This window comes from Monodelphis domestica, chromosome 4, assembly GCF_027887165.1.
Source record: "Monodelphis domestica isolate mMonDom1 chromosome 4, mMonDom1.pri, whole genome shotgun sequence".
NCBI classification, from domain to species: Eukaryota; Metazoa; Chordata; class Mammalia; order Didelphimorphia; family Didelphidae; genus Monodelphis; species Monodelphis domestica.
Window position 1 is genome coordinate 343,767,219 of NC_077230.1, and position 16,323 is coordinate 343,783,541.

Consider the following 16,323-nt stretch of genomic DNA (forward strand, 5'->3'; position numbering starts at 1 on the left):
TGATGAAGTAGACTCCTTTAGTTTGGCCCTAGAGGGAAGAAATAGGGAGTGATGGAGGGGGAAGTTGAAGAGATATGAATTTAGGAAAAACTTCCTAACAATTAAACTTGTCCAAAGGGCAATAGACTACTTGGGAGGTTATCAAGTTCCCCTGCCATGGAGGTCTTTGAGTAAAAGTTGGATGGTCGCGTGTCTTAAGTTGTAGAGGGGATTCTCAGGAATGAATCGGGCTACATGACCCAGGGACCCTCCCAGCTCTATTATTCCAAACTTCTGTGACATGATCTTTAGATGTTATGATCTTAAGATTCTAAAATGTTATGATTCCATGGTTTTCAAACTCCCTATTTCTCTAAGCACTCCCAGTGACTTGAGTGTAAGATTTTATTATTCTATATCATCTTCATCATCTCTTTTCCAGTGTTTTCCATTATCATCTTACTCCTCTTCATCATCATCCGTTTCATCATCTTCATCACTTTCATCCTCTTCGTCATCATCTGTGTCATCTTCATCACTTTCACCCTCATCACTTTCATCTTTGTCATCATCATTCTCATCACTTCCTTCTGAAAAAGAAAGGAACATTTTTAAAAGTCCAATTCCTTTGTTGATATGAAACAAAAATGTCCTTCCTTAGATTTAAGATGGAAGTCCATCACTGAGTCCACGCCCCTTCAATTTCCATTGGGATAAATGGATTTGAACCCAGGTCTTCCTGACTCAGTTCACCGCTATCATAGTACTCTTCTGGTTTACAACCTACAAGAGTGCTAGTTATAAGGAATGGATTTTTAATTCAATGAGCAGCATAAAAGAGTAAGGGGAAGCTAGGAGGTGCCACAGTACACAGAGTGCTCGTCCTTGAGTCATGAAGACCTGTGTTTAAATCCAACCTCAGATGGTCATGTTACATGTGGGCAAGTCACTTTACCCTGTTTGCCTCAGTTTCTTCATCTGTAAAATTAATTGGAGAAGAAAATGGCAAACCACTCTAGTATCTTTACCAAGAAAACTCCAAATGGGGTCATGATATGACTAAAATTACAGAATGACAACAAATAAAGAGTAAACAGAATGCTGAACTTGGAGACAGATGATGTGGGTTGTAGTCTCAGTTCTGAACATTTACTACTAATACTGCACACACTAAGCCTATATGGCCCCACCAGTAAAACGAGCCTAATAATTCCACCCACTCCACTGAATTTCACCATCTCAGAACTAGAAAGGACCCCCACCCTGGCCAATCCACACGTAAATAAGAGGACTCTACCCTAATATCCTCCAATAAATGGCCATCCTGTCTCTACTGAATTAAAAGATGTAGTGGATAAAACGTTGGACCTGGAGTCAGGAAAATCTGAATTCAAAACTGACCTTAGATACTTGCTAGCTGTATGACTGCCTCAGTTTCCTCATCTGTAAGATTTTCATAATTAGAACACCTTGTTCCCAGGGTAGTTTTGAGGATGAAATAAGCAAAGTGCTTTACAAACATTAAAGTGATATCTAATGCAATTGTTATTACTTTAACCATTTTACATCCTCACTGAGGCAAGAAAATGCTATAAAGCACTACGGAATTTATGTGCTACAACAACAGCTCATAATATTGTTGTTCAGTTGTGTCTGACTTTGGGGGACCCATTTTGGGTTTTCTTAGCAGAGATGCTGGAGTGGTTTGCCACTGTCTTCTCAAGCTCATTCAACAAATGAGGAAACTGAGACCAACAGTGGCATGCCCAAGGTCACACAACTTAGTAAGTGGCTGAGGCCAGAGTTGAACTCATGAAGATAAGTCTTCCACCTTATCCACAGTGCCTACTAGCTTCCCCATAATATCAGCAAGTCATTATCTTCCTTGAATCCTAGGGTCCTTTGAGATGTGATTAGCAAACTCTTATTGAAGTATATCTTCATATTACCAAAAGCAAAATAACCTTGAAAGACAGAAACATGGATCCTCCACAGAGGTATATAGGTCAAGAATAAATGCCTCTAGAAATGGGAAGTCCTGGGTTCAAATCTGGCCTCAGACACTTCCTAGCTCTATGACTCTGAGCAAGTCACTGAACCCCCATTGCCTGACCTTTACTGCTCTTCTGTCTTGGAACCAATACCCAGTCCTGATTCTAAGTTGGAAGGTAAGGGTTTAAAAGAAATGAATGCCCCAACCCTGGCCCATTTTATACAATGGGATACTGAGGTTTATAACGTCTAATAAGACCTTGGACCACTTCCACCAATTGCCCTAACATCCACAGAGTTAGTTTAATCCAGCATACCCTATCCAGGGAAATTTGGGGGTATTAAAGAGCTGAGTTGTGAAAACTGAAAGAAGCCCAACTGGAGCCAAGGTTTTTGTGCTAAGCCCTCAGAAAATAGCTAGCATGAGCTAGCTGTGACCCTTAACTTTAGGGATGTCTCCAACACTGATGATGTGATGCCTTCTGTCTTCCCCACTCGGGAAGGGTCACAGTAGAGGGAAACCCTGTGAAATTTCACAGCTAAAGCAATTACTGTTCAGGATTTTGTCTATCACCTTATCCTGCCCCTACAGAGTACACATGGGATTATTTTCTCAACTGGACCTTGTTTTCCTTTTTTAAACCCTTACCTTCTGTCTTAGAATCAACACTGTATATTGGTTCCAAGGCAGAAGAGTGGAAGGGTTAGGCAAAGGGAGGCAAATGACTTACACAGGGTCACAGCTAGGAAGTGTCAAAGGCCAGATTTGGAGCCAGGACCTCCCATCTCTAGGCCTGGCTCTCTATGCACTGAGCCACCTCGCTACCTCCTCAAACTGGACCCTTAAAGGAGCCTCTTCATCTTTTACTTGGTCAGAACGTCATACGAAAGGAGCTATAGTTCATTCTTGTGTTCCCAGTAGAGCAGGGGCTCTAGGAGGAGGAAGGAAAGATGCATTTGGCCTGGGTGGAAGTTGAGGACGGGCTTGGGCTGCTCAGGTAGCAAGGGGCACTGCCAGCTGATGAGAACTGGCTAGGTTCCTGTCTGAATGCTCCCCGCTCTCCATTGACACCAGGCGGTTCCCATGGAAGAAGACAGGTCCCTTTCTGGGGAGCCATCATGGTGAAAGGCTCAGTCCCAGCCCTGACTCACCCTGCTGGATTTTCTTAAGGAGCATGTCGGCCACATCTTGCTGGTGGATGGCTTTCAGAACCTTCAAGGTAACCTCCAGGGCATACTTTTCTCCGTAATACTTGACCAGCATTTGAGCAAGATCATCACAGTGGGCAGGTTCCAATTTCCCCCAAGGAATGGGCTTATAACATTTCTTGAGTGCGATGTGGTATAGTTTCCTCTTAAATTTCCTCAGCTCATGTTCCACAAGTTCATCCAGAGAACTGGTCAGATGCTGGTCCATAGCCACTGCTACACACACTAGGCCTGGAAGGCAAGCAAAAAGTAGTCACCGTAATGACATATAATAATAATTATAAATAATAGGTTATTTCTAGAAATAATTTATATACATTTTATTTCCAGAAACAATTTATATACATTTGATTTATTGAAATAATGTGTAACATAGATCCTATAAATATAATAAATAATAGTTATACAAATAGTAACTATATCATAAATAATAATATTAACAGCTACAACTTCCATAGTATTTTAGGGTTTGCAAAATACTTTCCTCCATCCAGACACTATGAGGTAAATGGTGCAAGAATGACCACTTGCCCTGGCTTTTATACAATGGGAAACTGAGGTTCAAAGGGAAGTGATTCATCTAATATGATACAGGACGTTAATGCCAAAACAAGAATTGGAACTCAGTTCCAGGTACAGCTAGGTTGTTCAGTGGATAGAGAGGCAGGCCTAGAAATGGGAGGTTCTGGGTCCAAATCTGGCCCCAGACACTCCCCAGCTGGGTGACCTTGGGCAAGTCACTTAATCCTCATTGCCTAGTCCTTACCGCTGTTCTGCATTGGAACCAATACATTGTAATATTGATTCTTAGACAGAAGACAAAGATTAAAAAAATAAAAATAGATAAAGTAAAATAAGAACTCAAGTCCCCCAATTCTGTGGTATATGAATGAGACAGGATGGTGTGAACTTTGAGTACTTCATTCACCTTGAACAATTCATTCCACCTTTCCTTGAACGTATAAATTGGATTTGGCTTAGATGAGCTTTCACATCCTTTTACAGCAATAAGGCCTTTAGACTCTGACTCCAAGGCCAGAATTCTTTACTGCACTGATATGGGGGCTTTCTAGCTCTTCCTGTACTGAAGGATGAAGCAGTTGACAAAGTTCATCCCAAATGTACTGCCTGATAGCTATTTTGTTGCTGTCGAATCATAATTCAATTATGACCAGCTCTTGGTGATTCCATCTGGAGTTTTCTTGGCAAAGATACTGGAGTGGCTTGACTTTTTCTTCTGCTCATTTTACAGATGAGGAAATTGAGGCAAACGGGGTTACGTGACTTACCCAAAGTCATACAGCTACTAAGTGTCTGAGGCCAGATTTGATCTTGGCAAGATCAGTCTTTTAGGCAATCTATCCACCGTACCACCTAGCTGCCATATTGAATAGCTACCTTGCATTTTATATATAGCACTGTAAGGTTTGCAAAGCACTTTGCATGGGTTAACTCATTTGATCCCCAAAACAATCCTGTGAAGTTTCTGCTGTTTATTTATTCCCATTTTACAAATAAGAAAACTAAAGTAGAAAGCCATTTAGGTGCCTTTGCTCAAGTAAATCTGTTTCAGGTAGGACTTTCTGACTCCAGGCCCACATAGTCCATCTACTGTGCTCCAGTTTCCTTGGAAATAGCAGTCAATTTGGAGTAAGCAGACTTGAGTTCCAATCCTAGATCTGACATTTATTTGCTTGAACCTTAAATAGAGCCATGTGACCCATTTATAACCTGTGGGCCTCTGGATGAGTTATTTATTCTCTTGTCTGCCTCAGTTTCCTCCAATGCAAAATGGAGATAATTGCATCTACTTTGCAGAATTCTCATATGGATAAAAATGAGACACTATTTCTAAAGCAACAGTTTGGAGCACATAGTAGGTGCTCAATAAATTCTTATCCTATTTCTCTTACCCTTCCCTTTAGACCTTCTGCTCATTGGGCCAAGAACCAGTGACCATATTTTACATAACTATAACTTCCAATAGTGTGGATTTAAATACATGCCACCACTTTAGGGAATTCGTTATTTACACTAATCAGATCTAATTGAATTCCAATCACTCAGTGGAAATGGGATGTACGATGAGCTGCATGAGGATGGGAGGAACATGAAGTCAGAGCTAGAAAGGCAGAATCTAGTTCAATCCTTTCATAATATGAGAAAAGAAACCGAAGCTCTGAAGAAGTGACTTTATTTAAAATCCAAGCAAGTAAATGTCAGATCCAGGATTGGAACCCAAGTCTCTTGATTCCAAATCGACTTATTTCCAAGGAAACTGAGGCCCACAGAGAAGTGGCTTGTCTAAGGTTCCATAGATAGTAGAGAGCAGAGCTGCTCTTTGAACCTTATGATTCAACTTTTAGAAAAATGTGAGAGGCAGTCTCATCCAATCAGTCAGTGGACAAGCACTTATTAGGCACTAACTATGTGCTGGGTACCATACTCAGTCCTGAAGATACAAAGAAAAAGCATGATTCTCTCCTTCAATAGGGGCAAGAGACTGTCCAAATAGCTACATAAATGGAAAGCAATCAATTGTGGTGGGGGGCACACAAGAAAAGCTTCCTGTTTTGGATGGCTTTAAACTAAGTCTTCTAAGAAGCCAGAAGGATATGCATTCCAGGTATGGAGAAAACCAGTACAAAGGAATGGAGTTGGGACCTGGGAGTGCCCTGTGCAAGGAACACAGCCAGTGTCACTGGATCTCTAGAGAAAGGAAAAGAATCTCCATCAATTGCCCAGAGCAGAGAGGTAGTTGGGAAGGCTGGGATGGATGGCAAAAGGACTTGGGGGGCGGTGGAGAGCAGGAAAGATCAGGAAGGTCTTCATCTAGGCTTGATGGCGGGACCTGAATTTGGAGGGAAAAAGGTTGAGTGTTCCATCCCTAAGTGACTAAAGAGAAGCCAGGGGTCTTGGATTTACTTACCCTCCAATCATCAGCAAGGACAGCTTTACTCCAGTGTTGATTGGGGAGTATCAGAGAGGGAAGTGGGCAGGGAGGAGTTGGCTCAGAGATAATAGGTGAACTCCAGGGGAGCTAATGAGGTCACTGAGAAGATGGCCTGGCTGAGCTGAGGTCATAGAGGCAGCGGCTTCCAGCTTTCAGGGGTTGCCGGTCAGCAGGACTTGGGCCAGTTGGAGTATTCATGACATCACAGGGCTTAACCAGACTCAGTGTGCTATCTTAACCTAAAAGATCACACCCAGAAACAGCAACCCCAGGAATGAGGCCATAATAATGAAAAGATGCTCTCGCCTCTTCTTCCTGGGGCATGACAGGAAGCACATCAAAGATCTGAGATGCATGTCTGACCACATCCTGCTCCACTACTCAACAAATTCCATTGGTTCCCTATTACCTCCTGGATCAAATGGAAAATCTTCTGTTAGGCTTTTAAGGCCCTTCCTTTATAACATGTCTTTCAAGACTTCCCACTCTTTATACCCTTCTGCATGGACTTTGTGAGCCAGCAATAACTGACCTCCATGCTGTCCTTCACACAGGACAATCAGTCTCTTGACCACACTTGTTTGATCTCTTCATTGACTCTTCATTGGTTGATCCCCATGTCTGGTAAGCGCTTTCTCCTCACCCCCACCTCCTGGCTTCCTTCTAGTCTCAGCTAAAAGCCCCCCTTATGTTAGAAGCTTTTCCCAGTTTTCCCAATCCCTCACCCATTCCCTCTACCTTCCATTTGCCCTGTATATAGCTCTTAGATGGAGAGCTATTTGCATGTTACCTCCTTGATTAGAATTAGAGTCCCCTGAGGTCAGGAACCATGGTTTTGTCTTTCTCTTTAGTCACAGAACTTAGTATAGAGGTTGGCACATAGTAGGTACTTAATGTTTATTGAATGGCTCAAACATCAACTCAGTTCTTGGTGTCACCGACATCATCACTTTGATTTCCCATCACGCTTCTGTGTCTTTTTTACTCACCACTACCACCTGAGCCATGTCAAGGTCAATAGAGGGCACAAAATGATCTTCCAGCTCCATGGATTTTGAGACAAAAGCCTTGGCTCTATTAGGAGCTTCGTAACCCAAATGGAAATGGGGAGTCTGGGGAGATGACAATCTCATCAGCTCCTACAGGTTCAATTATCATCTCTCTGCAGATGGTTCTCAGATTTATTTAGTCATCCCTCACCTCTCTCCTGAACTCCAGTCTTGCACTAGCATTGCCTTTTGGATATCTTGATAAACATCCCAACCTCAACTTGCCCAAATCAGAGTTCTTAATCTTTTCCCCTAAAACGTCCTTAATATTGTCAAAGACATCCTAGGACCTCCCAGTTCCCCAGGCTCCCAAACTCAGTGTAAACTGAACATCTTTCTCACACTCACTCTATATATCTAATCGGTTGCCAAGTCTTCTTTTTTCTATCTTCTCATCTGAGTCTCCTTCTCTCCATTCTTATAGCCTGTACCTTGGCACAGGCCATCATCACCTCGTGCCTGGACTATTGCAGTAGCCTCCTGCTTGACCTCCCTGCCTCCCAACTCTCCACATTCCAGTCTAACCTCCACTCAGCTACCAAAGTGATTTTCCAGATTCTAAGGAATATCACATCCCTACTCAAACACCATCCAAAACCAAATATAATAAAATAAACCTTTTACAACTTGGGCCCTTCCTACTTCTCCAAGTTTTCTTCCATTTTCTTTTCCTTCATGGACTCTATGATATAGCCTTCATAATGCTCCATCCATCTCCCAATTCTGTAGGGCTTTTTACTGACTGTTTCCTATACCTGGAATGCTCTCCCTCCCCTCTCCTCTGGCTCCCAGTTTCTTGGCTAGCTTCACGACTCAGAACAAACCCCTCTTTTTACTGAAAGTCTTTCCTTATACCCCTTAGTATTAGTGACTTTCCCCTGCTGATTCTCTCAAATTTACTCTCTATATATCTTGTTTATATAATGTCTCCCTTGGACCATAAGCTCCCTGATAGCAAGGACTAGCTTACACCTTTCTTTCTAGCCCCAGTATTTACCACAATGCCTAACCCAGAGAAGATATTTAATAAATAGTTGTTGACCATTTTCTCATATCAGTGACAAATTCTGGGAAATCCTAAGGTTCCTTGCAGATCCACAATTCTAAGTTCTAGGTTTCTATGATACAAAGACAATGTGGTTTAGAGACTCGGAATCCCTGATACAAATTCCTCATCTTTCTCAGTGGACTCAGAACTGATCCTCATCATTCCACAGATTGATAGATCAAGAGCTCAACTCAGAATGAGAGGGTCTGTATTCAAATGACAGTTCTATTACATACACATCTTGGACAAGTTGCAACCCATCTCTGGACCTCAGTTTACTCACTTGTAAAAAGAGAGATTTGGAGTATACTATTCCGTAGAGCTTCAGAGCAAGGCTGGGAAGGAGAAACAGAGTCACAGCAGACTGTTCTGACCCATCCAAATTGCTTAAATTTAATTCAATTTAACAAGAATTTGATTTTTAATTGAATTTTTTTCAATTACATGCAGAAACTTTGACAATTGTTTTCTGACATTTTGAGATTCAGATTCTCTCCCTCCCCCTCCCTGAGGCAATAAATAGTCTGATATAGGTTATATCATCAACAAATACTTATTAAGTCCTTCCGTCATTCAACATTTATTTTACTCAGTAATTACTATGTACCAGGCACAGTGTGAGGGACCAGGAATAAAAGGCCAAAAAAACCAAACAAACAAAACCAGTCTTTGGTCTCAAGGAGTTCACCTTCTGCCTAAAGATTGTCCTGGTTTGTCCTTTGTTTCTGAAAAGAACCAATGACATCACAGGGCCATATCTTGACTTGTGAATAAATTGGATTTAAGTGAGGCAGAGTTGGACAAAGTCATCAGCCTCACTTTCTCTTCCAGAGTCATCCAAGTCCAATGGCAAGACAGAAGTCAGGAGGACTGGTGATGGTCCAGGATGCAACCGATGACCTTGGCATCTTGGATGTTTGACCATGTTCTAAACACTCCATAGCATCTGCTTTAGCCGCCTTGTGTGGCTGTTGGAACAAATTGTTCTCATCCTCCCATTCTGCTGAGGGAAATCTTCACACACTTGAGTAGACTCGCTGGTGGGTTTGAAGCCCCATCAGTTACACTCAACTTGGGTTAGCCCATTGGTCCAGTTAGTCTATTGGGGCATGGCTACTGTGCATGCTACAACTTCTTGGAGTCACAGTTAAAGATAGACCCCCAAAGGTGGATGAGCAGCTCTGAAAAGTGTTCAGCAAGGCCTACCACCAGAGGTGCTCATCCTCCTTGAACACCCTTACACCCCAGTTTCCTCATCTATACACAGATATAGTAGACAAGAAGATAAATGCCATGTGTATACAAAGTAACACAAAATGAGTTCAAAAGCATCAATGGGGGGCAGAAAAGTTCTCATGGCTTTTATTTGGAGGGGGGTTGGATTTTTGATGAGTATCCTCTTCCAACAAAAAACAATATGAAAATATGTTTGGCATGATAATACATATATAACCCAGATCAAATTGCTTACCATCTCTGGGAGCAGGAAGGGAAGAGAAGGAGGGAGATACTTTGGATCTTATAATTTCAGAAAACACATACAGAAAAATTGCTATTACATGTATTGGGGAAAATAAAATATCTTTTTAAAAACTAAGTTTATAGGTGAATACAGAATAGTATACATATCAGATCTTTGGGAAAGGAAAGATTTTAAGACCAAGCAAGAGTTAGAAAAAAAATCACAAAATGTAAAACAAATAATTTTGATTACATTAAATTAAAAAGTTTTTTACAAACAAAACCAATGCAACCAAAATTAGAAAGGAAGCAATAAATTGGGATACAATCTTCATAACAAAAACCTCTGACAAAGGTCTAATTACTCAAATTTATAAAGAACTACATTAATTGTACAAAAAATCAAGCCATTCTCCAATGGATAAATGGGCAAGGGACATGAATAGGCAATTTTCAGATAAATCAAAACTATTAATAAGCATTTGAAAAAGTGTTCTAAATCTCTTATAATCAGAGAAATGCAAATCAAAATAAATCTGAGGTATCACCTCACACCTAGCAGATTGGCTATTAGGACAGCAAAGGAAAATAATGAATGCTGGAGGAGATGTGGCAAAGTTGGGACATTAATGCATTGCTGGTGGAGTTGTGAATTGATCCAACCATTCTGAAGGGCAATTTGGAACTATGTCCAAAGGGTGCTAAAAGACTGTCTGCCCTTTGATCCAGCCAGAGCACTGCTGGGTTTATACCCCAAAGAGATAATAAGAAGACTTGTACAAGAATATTCATAGCTGGGCTCTTTGTGGTGGCAAAAAAATGGAAAATGGGGGGATGCCCTTCAATTGGGGAATGGCTAAACAAATTGTGGTATATGTTGGTGATGGAATACTATTGTCCTGAAAGGAATAATGAACTGGAGGAATTCCATGAGAACTGGAACAACCTCCAGGAAGTGATGCAGAGTGAAAGGAGCAGAACCAGGAGAACATTGTACATAGAGACTGATATACTGTGGTACAATTGAATGTAATGGACTTCTCCATTAGTGGCAATGCAGTGATCTAGGACAATTCTGAAGGACTTATGAGAAAGAACACTATCCACATCCAGAGGAAGATCTGTGGGAGTAGAAACACAGAAGAAAAACAACTGCTTGATTACATGGGTCAATGTGGATATGTTTAGGGATATAGACTCTAAATGAACATCCTATTGCAAACAACAACATGGAAATAGGTTCTGATCAAGGACACATATAAAACCCAGTGGAATTGCACGTCAGCTACTTTTTTAGTTGGGGTCAATTGTGTGTGTGTGTGTGTGTGTGTTTGAGAGAGAGAGAGAGAGAGGGAGGGAGAGAGAGGGGGAGAGAGAGAGAGAGAGAGAGAGAGAGAGAGAGAGAGAGAGAGAGAGAGAGAGAGAGAGAGAGAGAGAGAGAGAGAGAGAGAGAGAGAGAGAGTCAATGTGGCATTTGTGATGAGAATATCCTAAGAGAATTTCAGACAGTTGTATACCAATCGCTATGATCTGGCTGTTATGGAAACTAAGGCTGATAACAAATGAGGGCAGAAAGAGCAGACAGTGTTCATGGTATTCTTCCAGCCCTCTGCAATCCAAAAATCAGGAGGAAAAGGTAGCAATGGCGTTCTTCCATGTTCACAATGCAACAAGCTTAGCTTAGGAACTCATCTGACGGGTTTGCCAACTGAAAAGAACCAAGTGGGAGGCAAAGATTCCTGGAGAGATCTGAGAGGGACCTAGTAAAATGCAAGGTCTAGTCTTGATGGACAGAATATTGGACTCAGTCAAGAATCTCTCCCCGGACTCTCATTAGCTATGTGACTCTGGGCCAAAACAGTCTTTCAACCTTAATTTCCTCATCTGTAAAATGGGGATCATAATAGCATCTACCTTATAAAGGATGGTGTAAGGATCAAATGATATAATGTAAAGTGTTCTGCAAATCTTAGTCTCTTTAAATGCTAGCTATTATCATTTTTTTTTACTTAAACAAATATTATTCTCAGCTCTTTATTGATGAAGCCCTTTTTTCTAGTTCACCTCAATCCAATCCCTGGAGAGTTCCTTGAACTTCTTCTGCCTACATAAATACCCACAGAAATTACAGAGGTGGGGCAGGTTAGAAAGTATTCAGAAAATAAGATTTCCCAATTGATCTTGAAAATATTTATGTTAGTTACTACTTTGAAAAGCAATCTTTTATTGAGAGAACTTCGATGACTTCTTAATAACAACTTATGAAATTATTTAGTGATGAAGAGGATGATAGGAATGTTTCTTTTGGATTTCATATAAAAGACTAACTAGATGTCTCAGTGCATAGTGTCAGGTCTACTAGAGTGAAGAAGTTTTGAGTTCAAATCCGGCCTCAGACATTTTTTGCTATATAACCCTGGGTAAATCCCTTAATCCTGTTAGCCTCAGTTTTCTTATCTGTGAAATGAGCTGGAAAAAGAAATGACAAAATCACTTGAGTCTTAAAAAAAAAAAGAGTCCAAACAACTGAACAAACAACTAAACCCTATGTGAGTCTACTGACTCTTCTTGGAATCAGAAGATCTGGAAGAACCCTAAGAACTTGCCTGGTCACTAACTTAATATGGAATTTTAAGTAAATCTGTATCTTTTCTGAACTTCACTTCCCTTATCTATAAAAGGGGCTGCAGAACTAGATAGAAGGTCCCTGCCAGCACTAATATACCATGTTTTATAGCTTCCCCCAGCCCTGATAGTGTGGGTTCTATGGCCGGAGAGCTCTGATGCTCTAGATTCTAGGTTGCCTATCACTTAGGATATTTTAAAGTCCCTTCCAATTCTAACATTCCCTGCCTCAAATGTCTTGCCACTCTAGTCCGTCCTCCACACAGCTACCAAAGTAATTTTCCACATAATCAACTCCAGTGGCTCTGGATTGGTATCTTTGGGATCAGACATAGACTCTTCTGTATGTGGCCCCAAAGTATCTTCCCATTTTTATTGTAAATTTCGCTCTTTCCCAGACTCTCTGATCCAGCCAAACTGACTTCTTCTTTGCTCCTCACACAGTATTCCATCTCTCATTTTTGTGCCATTACGGTAGACATCCCCTATCCCTAGAATGCTAAGAATTCCACACTTGGAATCTTCCCTCTTTAAAAAATTAAAAACAAAAACAAAAAACCTCTCACCTTCTGTCTTAGAATCAATACTGTGTATTGGTTCCAAGGCAAAAGAGCAGTAAGTGCTAGGCAGTTGGTGTTAAGTGACTTGCCCAGGGTCACACAACTAGAAAGTGTCTGAGGTCGGCTTCTCTCTTTCTATGGAACCTATCTTCCTTTAAGATGAATCCCAAGCCCCATCTTCTGCATGCAGCTTTTTCTGCTCTCAATTGCTAGTGCCTTCCTTCCCAAACTACCTTGCATTGACCTATTTTGCCCAGATTTGTATTTGTTAGCTTTATACTGTTTCACTAAGTATTTAGGACTTCTTGTGTCCCTCATTAGAATAAGGTCATTCTGAGCAATAATTGTTTCATTCTCCAGTGTTTTTTCTTCCTCCCTCCCTCCCTCCCTTCCTTCTTTCCTTCCTTCTTTCCTTCCTCCCTCCCTTCCTTCCTTCCTTCCTTCCTCCCTCCCTTCCTTCCTTCCTTCCTCCCTCCCTCCCTTCCTCCCTTCCTTCCTTCTTTCCTTTTTCTTTCTTTCTCTCTTTCTTTCTCTCTCTTTCTTTCTTTCTTTCTCTCTTTCTTTCTTTCTTTCTCTCTCTCTTTCTCTCTCTCTCTCTTTCTTTCTTTCTCTCTCTCTCTTTCTTTCTTTCTTTCTTTCTTTCTTTCTTTCTTTCTTTCTTTCTTTCTTTCTTTCTTTCTTTCTTTCTTTCTTTCTTTCTTTCTTTCTTTCTTTCTTTCTTTCTTTCTTTCTTTCTTTCTTTCTTTCTTTCTTTCTTTCTTTCTTTTTTTCTTTCTTTCTTTCTTTCTTTCTTCTTCCTTCCTTCCTTCCTTCCTTCCTTCCTTTAAAAAAAACCCTTACCTCCAATACCTAGTATTGATTCCAAGACAGAAGGTAAGTGTTTTTTTTTTTAAAGGATCAATATTGTGTATCAGTTCCAAGTCAGAAGAGCAGTAAGGAATAGGCAAAGGAGATTAGTGACTTGACCAGGGTCACACAGCTAGGAAGTCTCTGAGGTCAAATTTGAACCCAAATCTTTCTGACAACAGGCCTGATGCTCTAGCCATTGTACTACCTAGCTGCCCTCTTGGCTCCATCTCTTAAAGGGGCAAATGTATCCAGATATTTTGGCTCTCAGCATATCTGTAATACTTTCTATAAAAAAAAAGGGCAGCATTACTGCCTTTCACCACAAGGTGGCAATTGTTTAGCTTGATGGATTCACAAGGCAAAGAACTCTTGAACATAGAATGTCTAGAGCTGGAAGGGATATTAGAATGTAGGATGTCAGAGCTGGGAGGGCTCCTATAGCATAGAATGCCAGATTTGGAGGTGGCTGTAGAGTCAATCAATTAAGAAATATTTGCTAAGCATCTACTGTGAAAAGGTACTAGGGAGAGGCAGCAAGCTGGCTCAGTATCTAGAGAGCCAGGCCTGGAGATGGGAATTCCTGAGTTCAAATTTGGCCTCAGACACTTCCTAGTTGTGTGACCCTGGGCAAGTCACTTAATTCCAACTACCTAGTCCTTACTGTAAATCCCAGTGCTTAGTACTGATACTAAGAGAGAACCTAAAGGGTTAAAGAGAGAGGCGGAGAAAGAGAGAGAAAGAGACAAAGAAAGGGAGAGGGAGAGGGAAAAGGGAAAGGTGGGGGGAGAGACAGAGACAGAGAGAGGCTGAAAGAGAAAATGAGACAGAGGCAGAGGTGGAGAGAAAGGGAGAGGGAGGAGAAGGGGAGGGGGAGAGATATAGATAGAGAGAGAAAGAGAGAGGGAGAGACAGAGACAGACAGCAAGTGATGAGCACCATTATTGAGGGGCAGAGGCAAAGGTCCCTTCATCTAAATGCATTAACCGTATCATAGGGCAAGCAGAGCTTTGTCTCAGGTACCATCACGTCTGGGATTACTTCCTCCCTTCAGTCACCAACATCTCCTCAGCTCATTGTCCCCCCAAAGCATGAAGTCACAATTGTCTTTCCAGGCGTCTCTTGGGAACAGCTCTCTTTTCATGTCCAGTTGTAGGCTGTCCTCGGGGCTTCTTTTACCCTCTCTTCAAACACACACACACACACACACACACACACACACACACACACACACACACACACACACACACACATACACACACACACACACACACTTTTTCCCAGGAACATTTCAACTAGTTATGGCTCCGTTCAGTGATGACAACAGGATGTCTCAAAGGGACACTCAGTGGGAGGGTCAGGGATGTCACACCATCTCATTTCAAGCTTTCCTATGAAACGAGCTTTAAGGGGCCAATTTTCAGAGTAAGGAAGGTGGGCAGAAAAGATGCCAGCAGAGAGAGTGTAGACTGTGGATAGGACAGAAATTGAAATGAAGGACTGACTGCCTCTCTCCAGTCTAATCTCTTCTGATTGGCAAGTCCCTAGGCTGGACCCGTGTTCACTTCACTCCCAGATGTGCTCTTCATTGTCTGACCTTTTCCACCTCCACCACTAGCCTTGGCCCACCCTTTTCCAGCTCCCTTGTAATGTGTGAAGGAGAGATGGGGAAAAAGTCTGCAGCAAAGGCTGGAAAAGCAAGGACTTCAGAAGCTGTCAATCAAGATGGACATTCTACTTATAATGGGGACCAGGAAGGACTGTTGAAAAAAGGAGGCAACTGAAAAACTGAGTCTCTTTGCCTTGAGACAGAAAGGAGGAAGGCTCTCTGGTTTCTCTCTGCTATACTACAGTGACTGAATCTTCAAGACCTGTTGATCATTTTCCCATATCTGAACTATATTCCACCATCCTCCAATTTAGGAATTGTTTAGTATTAGGGAAACCCCAAACCCTCTCTCCCCTCAACTCCTTTTCCTTTCCCCGTCTCTTAAATAAAGCCCTTACTTAATCCTAGAGAAGAGAAAGAGTGCTTTATCTGATATACCAAAAGACTCACTCTGAGCTGATTTCAGTGAGACCAACAGAAGAATCAAATAGGGAGGGAAGGGCGGAAGGAGGAGACTGGCAGATCTGATCTTAAAATCATCATCTCTCACTTAAATAATCCCCTAATACACCCTTTTATGAAGAGTTCTTTCAGGTAAGCTCCTGGAGGTTAAGACTGTCTTGCTTACTTGTTTTATATCCCTAGCACTTAACATAATGCTTGGTGCACACTGGGCGCTTAATAAATGCTTCATCTTTCTATCTAATTTATCTGTAGGTTTTCTTTGCCACTACAATAAGGAAGGAGAAAAAGGTATCCCACTGGGGCTGGAGGGAAGACTTTTGGGGTAATCAACTCAAGTGGTTTCCTATCATAACCAGGGTTCAATTATATCATTTCTAAAGTGCTTTCCATCTTTAAGATCTTATTATCAAAGGGGTGGCTGGGTGGCTTGGTGGATTGAGAGCCAAGTCTAGAGACAGTAAGTCCTAGGTTTAAATCTGGCCTCAGACACTTCCCAGCTGTGTGACCCTGGGCAAGTCACTTAACCC

At 41.5% G+C, this 16,323-nt stretch overlaps 1 protein-coding gene across 1 annotated transcript; it reads right to left on the reverse strand.

The window, feature by feature from the left end:
• Positions 1 to 370: 370 nt before the first annotated feature.
• On the reverse strand, positions 371 to 6,263 carry LOC103095196 (calsequestrin-1-like). The gene is made up of 3 exons (XM_007490955.2): positions 6,110 to 6,263; positions 3,124 to 3,411; positions 371 to 569 (listed from the first exon to the last, which is right to left on the reverse strand). Exons 2-3 carry the CDS (start codon positions 3,386 to 3,388, stop codon positions 439 to 441), a joined length of 396 nt encoding a protein of 131 aa, XP_007491017.1. The 5' UTR covers positions 3,389 to 3,411; positions 6,110 to 6,263; the 3' UTR covers positions 371 to 438.
• Positions 6,264 to 16,323: the final 10,060 nt, after the last annotated feature.